The sequence below is a fragment of the Solanum lycopersicum genome, chromosome 11 (assembly GCF_036512215.1).
Source record: "Solanum lycopersicum chromosome 11, SLM_r2.1".
Classification (NCBI taxonomy): domain Eukaryota; kingdom Viridiplantae; phylum Streptophyta; class Magnoliopsida; order Solanales; family Solanaceae; genus Solanum; species Solanum lycopersicum.
In genome coordinates, this window is record NC_090810.1 from 31,996,112 (window position 1) to 32,005,926 (window position 9,815).

The window sequence follows — 9,815 nt, forward strand, 5'->3', positions numbered from 1 at the left end:
TTAGACACGACGAGAAGATTTCATGCCTCGTCAAAATTTATACATCGCGAGAAGAATTTATACCTCGCTGGAATTTGTGCATCGCGAGAAGGATCCATACCTCGTTGAAAATCATGCATCACGAAAAAGTCATGCATTGTGAAAATCATGCATTGCGAGTCAACAATTATGCACGATGAGAAGAATTCATGCCCCGTCAAAATTTGCACATCGCGAGAGGATTTTATTCCTCGCTGAAAGTTATGCATCGCGAGAAGACCCATACCTCGCGGGAATTTACGTATCGCGGGAAGATATTCATGCCCCACAAGAGGACATACACGGATAAGGAAAGAACAACACTTATCCATTGGCCTCGATTGTATTTTGTTATTTATTATATAATTAAACATCGAGAAGAGCATCAAAAGATAACGACAAAAGAGACATCAACATCGCACCAGCGTCTATTTATTTATTTTAGCATCAGATGAAGAGTACATTGAAGACTTTATTGCAAAACACAAGGCATAAGCTTTATTTGCCGGACGTCAGACCAATCGAGTCGACGTCGATTTGAGGAGAACAATAAAGTGTCGACATGGTAAAAAGACACTGTCTCCCATCCTAATTGCATTTTTAAGCTGACGAGTTTTATCTCAGTCTTTGTCGAGAGCATCCGAAAAGGATGAATTCTCAAAAAACCACAGGTGCGGACAACATCAAAAAGGATGCAGCACGACGTGGAACTTTTTCTTAGCAGCGAACTGGGACACAGTCCGAAGAGGAATGTCAAACTCTTAGGACGCGAGCAGAGGAGCGAATTCCACCACAATCGAACCACCCCTCTCGAGGCATGTTGGTCTTTCTTTAGTTCTGTCAGTTTCAGTTTCGCATCAGGAAGTTTCGATTTATCGGAAGCAAGTTTCCAATCAGAGTGACAACTCGCCAAAAGCTTTGGAAATTATGTCCGTGTGAGTTCTTACCTATGGATGTGAAGAGCTCCACATTCATGGCTAAGAGGTTACAAGCCTCCTTTTCATACTCGTTTCAGTTGTCGCTTATCCAAAACCGAAGGTTATCTAGCATAATAGATTTCTTTCTCCACCATTCAAGTCGAACTACACACAGCCTGATTCCAAAAGTTTAAGGATATGTAGGCTAATTCAATGTCGAAAACTCGGCTGTATTCCAACATTCGCTCCCGAATTCTATTCTCGAGCATTTCGATACCTTCATAATTCGGTATCGAGGTGGTTTTTGATTCTTTTAAAATCATGCGGTAAATCAAGCTTGTCGAACTAAAAGTGGCCTGAATTCTCATATAGCCTGAGATATGTAGGAGACCTATTTACAAGGGTTCGGCCATAACTCCTAATCCCTTTGTCGAATCCTTCCTTTTAAAATGAATGGGGTTGGTCAAAATTGGTTTGGTCAATTTCATTTTCCTCGAATTGCTTGTATCAACTCAAGTAAAATGAGGGACAGTTGTTGGCACCCAATTTTGACCCCGTCGGTATAAATTAATTATCGAGCTTCCTAAATTTCCAAATATTTTAAATTAATTAGTTTTATAAATTTTACGAATATAATAATATAATACAGGGATTTTTGCCACTCCGGATACTTTTATCATAATTTTTTGATAATATATATTTTACATCGTGGTGTATAAAATTGGTATATCCCATGATTGTTCAAAAAAAACCAAAATATACATAGTTTCGTTTAGTAAGTATTTTGTTAAATTAGTTTAATCTAAATTATAATCACACCTTTTAAGCCACTTTTGCGATTATTTCACTAAAATAAAGAAGCTCATTGGTTAATTAATACAAGATCGTTTTGTTTAAGGATTCGGCCAATGTTATCATTCTAATCCAATTGGTTATTTAATTTATCCAATTCCCTCCGAATTAACCCCAGGCCCACTCCTTTTCTAGCCCAAAATCCCTCTCCCATCCTAAACTTCAGAAACTTCAGACGGCCCAACACCTAGGCCCAACAGGAATTGATCCCATTCCCATCTCAACACTTTCAACCCAACACTAAATGAATTCCCAAGCCCAACCCGGACAGCCCAACACCCCCCTTTAATCTTATAACCCAACCCGCTAAACATTCCTCAACAGCCCTTTTATTTAGTTTAAAACCCAATTCCTCAACGGCCCAAAATATTTAAAATATCCAACCCATCCTACCCGACCTAACACCCGTTGACCCGACCCCTACCCGCTTCCCCTTTCTTCTTCCCCCTTCCCCCCACGCGATGCCCCAACGTTTCCAGAAAAGAACGAACAATTTCCAGAAACAGAGAAAAGAAAAAATGCAGAAAAACAGACCCCCCCCCCCCCTAAAACGGAAATCCCTGGCGCAATGCTTTTCAGCAAGGCAGGCTCGAGTGCTCGTCCTTGAGATGGCGAGATGATGCCACGTGGTGTCTATGGGACAAGAGTTTGATCGAGAGCGTCCATTCTCCCCTTCCATTTTCGGAATGGGGTTGAATTTCGGGAAAAAGATGTTGCTCTGTTTAGGGAAAGAGATTTAAAATTTCGAATTTGTTTTCCCCCCTCTAAAAGGGAAACCCTAGTTTTCGTCCTCTCTATATAAACCCCCCACCCTAGACTGAATGGGGGGTTAGCAATTTTTGGTTGAGAAAATTTTCGAAAGACTCTACTTCTTCTTCCGTCTGTTGTTGGACGTTTTGGTTAGATTTTGGTTGAATTTTTTTCGGAGTTGAAATCGTTAGAAAAATTGGAGAGTTCTATCACGAAGATTTGAGACGAATTATGAGAGAGCACTCTGTTTCCCTTTCCGTTTGTGTTAAAGAAATTCGCAGACTACAGTAGACTCCGCCTGGCTTTCGTTTTCTTTTCCTGTCTTTTTTCGCTGTTTGGGTCGCTGTCGAACCGTCTCTCGAATCCTCGTGTTGTGGTGGAGTTCGCTGCTGTCACCTGCTGCTCACCGTCCCAGTTGCTGCTATCGAAGAGGTAAACTTCCCCTGCCTCTTACTATCTTCCCGTCTCTTTTATTTCAAAAATGCTTCTTCATCGCTTTGTGTTTTGAATGCTGTTGTTGTCGATAATGTTCGTTTTAACAGTTCGTGTTGGATTAAGTGAGCCAAAGGTTCGAATGTGGGTATAAGGCCTATGTTGCCATGAATATAAAAGTGTTATATCTGTCGTTTGTTCGATTTCAAGGTGTATTGCGAGTTGTGATTCTGTTCAGTTGTGTCTGCTGGTTGGCTATTCGTTGTGAGATCGATATTATTCGATATATGTTTTGGAAGTTAGCTTTTATATGACTTAGTTGTTCTTGTTGGTTTATTAAGTAATACATTGTCGTTTGAAATTTGGAATCAGCATGACAATTGTTATATGTTTCATCCCGGAAACGTGGTTTGTCTGTTAAGCTTTCGAATATGTGTTCTCTCTGTTTGCATTTGGACAACTGTTTCAGGATGATTTGATAAAGGGGAAATATCTTAGTTCTTATTTGTTCTTCCCTTGTATTGTATAGCAATTCTCTCGCTTATCTTCTCCTGTATGATAAGTGGGTTGATTTATTTGTTCGAACTCTTGTATAGAGTCACATTTGATCTTGCTTTAGTTGGGTCTATCATCTTCTCTATGTCGAAACTTGGATGTTCTTTGCTATTCTTGTAGCTATTTCCTTAAGGAACACCAACTAGGCTTATCCGATGTCTTGTTTGGCATCCTTAAAGTTAGCGTGTTTGCTAATCTTGGATATTTTGGTTGGTTTCTCTTTTTATTTGACTTTCATTAGAGTTGTATGTTTTTATTTATTATGTTTCATCCAAAAATTATTTGATTTACTTTGTCGTTTTGTATGCTAACTCATTTCTCCTTCATTGCATGGGAAATTTTTCTCTCGAGTTCATTTGGGATTCCTTTCTTCTTTTAGCATTTCGGAAGAGCCGTAAAGGCTCCATTCTTCTACCGATTCGAGGCAAAGTGTGGACCACAATATCACAAAGATTGAAGAACTTGAAGAAATAGATTAGAAATTCCTTTATTTTATGCGTTGTATTTTATTTGTAATGGGCATAAGCCCTTGTTGTTTTACTTTCTTGTATTATTTTGTATGTTTAGATTAGGACAGGTACGAAAGAAAAATGGGTCAGAAAACCCAAAAAACAGGTGGGTCCAAAACTCGCTCAAGGCGAACAGAACCCGAGTTTGGACCTAAATCTCTCTCTCTCCCTTACTCTATCTCTCTTTATTACTTGCCTATGTGTGTTGTCTAAATGTCGTTAGTCTAAGCTTAGGAACCTCCGAACCCCGCCGAGGCGCTCTTCTACTTTACTAAATTTAAAACTAAGTCCTAAAAACGGTATTTCAAATTCGTGAAATTTGGTTTAGATAAAACTTTAAAGAAGGTCAACTTTGAAATAGATTCGCAAAATTGTGAAATAAACAACAAAGATTGCAAAACTTGTCAACTTGTTTAAATGAAATAAGCTCAACTTCGAAATTGTAAAGGTTAAAAATAAATAGTCAAATCAGTTAATCGTCGGTAAATCGTGTTTAACGGAGTATCTTAGGTGCCTTACACCTTCCTAAGACACTAATAAGAATCCCGAACCCCCTAAAAATAGTTTCAAAACAATTTTTTCTATTTAAGTTGTTTAGAAACAAAGTTTTCTTGATATTTCTTAAAAAAATTAAGTGGCGACTCCTAAAGTCGAAAAATACGTAAAAATAAAACAAACTCTTTTCAAAAATAATTTTTCGATAAAACATTAACTCACTGTTATATTTGTTTAGCCAAATTATTTCTGAGACAAGTAAGTAAAAGGGGGGCTTGTGTAACAAGTAACCAAATGTTTTTCAGAAGTGAGCAGGATAAGAACATTGTTTTTATTAATTGGAGAAATTAACTAGGGTGTACATGTTCCTCATAATCTTATAATGAAGTAACAATAGTAAAATTAATCCCTTCCTACTGTATTATTTGAAAAGGGATAAGTTATGTATCTCTAATTACTTGGTCCGACAACTAGACAATTTCACCGAGCTCCTTGGTTCGGCTATATGTGTATAATTTACTAACCCTAGTATTTACCTCATATTAGACACCACATCAATGTATGACTTAGTTTTCACCCTCGCACCAATTGACATTAGAATATTAGATAGTATCTCACTAAATCTATGTGGATAATTTCTTTTCTCATTAACTACATCCTTGGTCCGACAAGTAGAAACAATGTGAGTTCTAACGGTTGGAACAAATAAAAATACTTTTAAACAAAATAATTATCAATGCATGCAATAACACTATTCAAGAATTACTTAGTTACTATTCATACTTTGTTGATCGGTCATGGTTCCCACAACCCGAGTTGTGGATTTAGTTACCCATAATCGCTAGTGATTCATATTTTTAGATAAAAAATCATGAACTTACTTAATAAGTAGAAGAAACCCAGAATTTCACCTGAATTTCAAACTTAAATCTTCAAAATGAACTTCGGAAATCAAGAATCTCTATAGTTTCAAGTTAATCTCCAAAGCCAAAAACTAGAACTAAAATAATAAGGTCTAACTCCCAAAAATAGGTTTAAGAAGGAAATGAAATAAGGAAATAAAGTTTATGGATGCGGTTTTGATCAATGACACTGACCTACAAACTATGGAATAACCTATGGACTTGAAGTCCTTTTGTGGTTTGGGTAAATTTTCTAAAGCTCTAAATCTTAACCTCTTAGTAATATCGATGTCTAAGCAATAAAGACAGTGGTTTGATCCATAGTCCGTAGATCCCCCTCTCTGGCTTCATAATAAGACTTTTGAAAAAATCAATTGGAACCCCCTTCTGTCAATCATTTAACGGAACTACAAGACGACCCTTAGGTCAACCAACAGTCTATCATTTTTAACCGTGCTTCCACACTTTGTCAAGAATTCCTGATTTTCTTACAAGACTTTCTTGTCCATATACCCTACCACTTACAGAATATGACAGAACCTACGGTCCATAAGTCACTTTCGTAGATGCATTTTTCTGCATAATTCTTCAATTATGTATCTACACTTCCATGTCTTAACTTATTTCCTTAAAACGTGATGAAGACTGGCTAGAGTTGAGGACGAGTTGAAGTCGATGGCACGTTTGCTGCACTCCACAAATAACAAAGAAGAAAATTACAAGTAGGGGTCAGTACAAGGCACAAGTACTAAGTAGGTATCATAGGCCAACTCAAAATAGAAAGCAATATATATATCGAATAATAACATAAAACCAACCAAATACTTAACAAGTGACAACAACAAGTACCATAACCATTGTCCACAACACCAAGCACATCTATGAGGACTCAAGCCTCCACACCATACTCACTTAGAAATTAGGTTCTTCAAACCTGAGTATATTAGCATAATTCAAGATTCATTCTCTTTACTATCATGGTGTCGGAACGTGACACTCCGATCCCCTCAATATTCATTCATCTTATTATCCTGGTGTCGGAACGTGATACTCCGATCCCCTACTACCCTGGTGTCGGAACGTGACACTTCGATCCCCTACTATCCTGGTGTCGGAACGTGACACTCCAATCCCCTACTATCCTGGTGTCGAAATGTGACACTCCGATCCCCTACTATCCTGGTGGCGGAACGTGACACCCGATCCCCTACTCTCATTATTTTCAGTTCATCAAGCCTTCCTTCATATCAAGGCATCATCATTAACAAAGAGGTTTTAAGGTTTAAGATTCAACAGCCTCATCATGCTAATTCATCACAATTATATAATCACATCATGCAACCACACAATTAAGCATATAGAAGACTTTACAATATTACCCCATACATATCATTCGCTATTAAGAGTTTACTATGGAAAATCATAAACCATAACCTACCTCCACCGAAGAATTTGTGATCACGCAAGCTACTCCTCAAGGTATTTGCTTTCCTCTTCGTTCTCTCTTCTCTCGCTCGTTCGTCCCTCTCTTCTGTTATTTCCATTTTTCCTTATTCAAACTCTTTTTTCTTTTACCCTAATTACCATATAATTAAGTATAAAAGATGGTAAAAGTAACCCACTATTTATTTTAAGGTTAACTCCTTTAACCCTCAAGTAAATAAGTTATTAAACTTACCCACTAATTTCAAACAGCTTGACATAAATAGTCCAAAACACCCCTTAAAACTTTTAACAGAAATCCAACCCAGTCAGGGTTACGCAGCCTGTGACGGTCCGTCGTGCCTGCGACAGTCCGTCCTTCTGAGTCATCACAGAGTTCAGAGACTCAATTTCATTTAAGACCCTATGACGGTCCGTCGTGCCTACGACGGTCCGTGCTGCTCTTCCGTCCCGAAGTTCAGAGAGTTGATCTCAGTACCCAAATTTCCAGGATCTAAGTGTTTTGGAACGAGACCCCCTCGACGGTCCGTTGTGCCCATGACGGTCCGTCGGGGGATCCGTCGACCCAGACAGTTATTACAAGAATAAACTCTACTGCTCAAAAACGACTAAACAGGTCGTTACACCTGGGATGAATCCTGCTTGACTATCACTGATAAATGGTATGGATGACTTCATGCATTCTTTGAGTAACCACCTTTGAGATGATTTTATACATCACAGTGCAGCAAGCAATAGGTCTGAATTCTTTCACATTCTTTGGACTCTGAACCTTAGGAATCAGTGAAACAAGTGTACAATTGAATGACTTAAAAAGGTTTCCTGTATTGAAGAAACTTTTAACAGCATCAATAACATCATGTTCAATAATCTTCCATGTATGTTTAAAGAAAAGTGCATTATATCCATCAATACCTGGAGCCTTATCACTCCCTATAGACTTCAAAGCTTTAACTATCTCATGATCAGTTATTGTTGCACAAAGCTTGATTCTGTGTTGCCTTGATAGAACAGGTCCTCTTTTCATCACCTGAGTATTTATAGTTGGTAGCCTATCTGCTGCTGTGCCCATTAAACTTCTATAAAATAAGACAAACTCATTTTGAATCTATTGAGGTTCATGTAGCATTCTTCCATCTAATGACATCAGACTTCTGATGGACTTCTTATTATTTCTCTCCTTTATCACTGATCTAAAATATTTGTTGTTTTCATATCCTAGCTTAATCCATTTTGCTCTTGCTTTTTGCCTGAGTGCATTTTCTTCTAACATAGACCATTTTTCAAGTTTTGTTAGGAGTTCTTTTTCTTTACCAACTAACTTATCTTTTGCTTGATTACCAAGCTGGTTTTGCACTTCTGCAAGCTCAGTTCTAGCATCCTCAATCTGCTTGCTGATGAATTTGAACTCACTATTATTCAACTGTTTTAGGACATGTTGGAGGGCCTTCATTTTATGCCATACCATCTTCATTGAGTCTTTTCCTTTCTCCTTCTTCCATACTTTCTCCACCAGATCCAAGAAGGATTCATGTTCAATCCATACATTAAAAAACATAAAGTTTACTCTCACTTGCTGATATCCTTGATGAAGCATCAACTGCATTGGACTGTGATCTGAAACCCCTGGATTACCATATTTTAATATGACATGCCCCCATTTATCCATCCATGCATCATTCCCAAAAGCTCTATCAATCCTGCTTGAGATTCTTGCATTACCACTCTGCTTGTTGTTCCATGTATAATAATTACCTTTCCATTGCAACTCATTAATTCCCATAACCTTGACACAGTTTGAAAAATCTTTTATCTCATTTTCATTGACAGGAGCTCCAGCTAACCTATCTTTAGGGGACATAATAGCACTAAAGTTCCAGCAATAAGCCAAGGAAGTATAACACTTTGACCCATCTTGTTCATATCATCGCACATACTCTTCCTCTGCTCTATGGTATTAAACCCATACACTACTGTGAGGTTGAATTGATACCCTTTGCTTCTTTCTTGTATATAACAATGTATCATCTGAGCTGAACTTGCAATCAGCTTAACATCATACCAGCTATCATCCCATATAATCCATATATTTACAACATCTTTATAGTTATTGAAACACTTCCACCCTGCAGCTATGCTATTAATTGTTGCACTAGTATTGTTCTCTTTCACTCTAGTTTCAATTAAGCCAGCCAAAGAAACTTTATTATTCTGCAAAAACTTCTTTAATTCCTTCTGCTTATATCTCTTATTCATGCGTCTAACATTCCAAAAGCTCCACTTCATTAACAAGATTTTGAAATTCCCCCCTATCCACAGGCAATGACACCAACATACTATTCATAAGACTCTCAAAACCATTCCTTATAGGTATAGCTGATAACATTGGAAAGTTTGACAGGCTAAACTCCAACTGAGTACTCCCAGTATTAGGCCTTAAGCTTATTTCAGGTGTATGGATTACCTGATCATTTCTTAGCTCATTCTCCTCCTCTTGTACAGTAACAGGTTCATCTTCCTTGATCTCTTCCCCCTTTCTCTGTTCCCCTATCTTCTCCTGTTGTTGAATAGGCCCTTTGTATTGCCAAGCCTGTGTAACTTTTTTCCAGGGCCTTCTCTTCTTTGGCTGATCCTCCTTTGTTGTCTCTTGACATTGATGCCCAATCCTCTGGCATTTATCACAGTATAATGGCTTCCATTCCATCACAACATCTTGCATAAATGTTCTACCATTTGGATCCTTGACTGTTATCTTCTCTGGCACAGGTTTAGTAACATTAACCTCAATCAACATTCTAGCATAGGAAATTCTAGTCTGTTTAGTGGTACACTCATCAGCAAATAGAGGCACTCATATTGCACTAGCTATGCGACTCAGAGATCCAGCTCCCCAACAGTTTAAAGGAAACTTTGGAAAGTTTGCCCATAGAGGTATTTCAGTT

General features: G+C 37.9%; 1 protein-coding gene across 1 annotated transcript; it reads right to left on the reverse strand.

Annotated features, from left to right (window-relative positions):
• Positions 1 to 7,981: 7,981 nt before the first annotated feature.
• On the reverse strand, positions 7,982 to 9,129 carry LOC104644632 (uncharacterized). The gene is made up of 2 exons (XM_069290957.1): positions 8,811 to 9,129; positions 7,982 to 8,721 (listed from the first exon to the last, which is right to left on the reverse strand). Exons 1-2 carry the CDS (start codon positions 9,127 to 9,129, stop codon positions 7,982 to 7,984), a joined length of 1,059 nt encoding a protein of 352 aa, XP_069147058.1.
• Between the last annotated feature and the right edge of the window lie 686 nt (positions 9,130 to 9,815).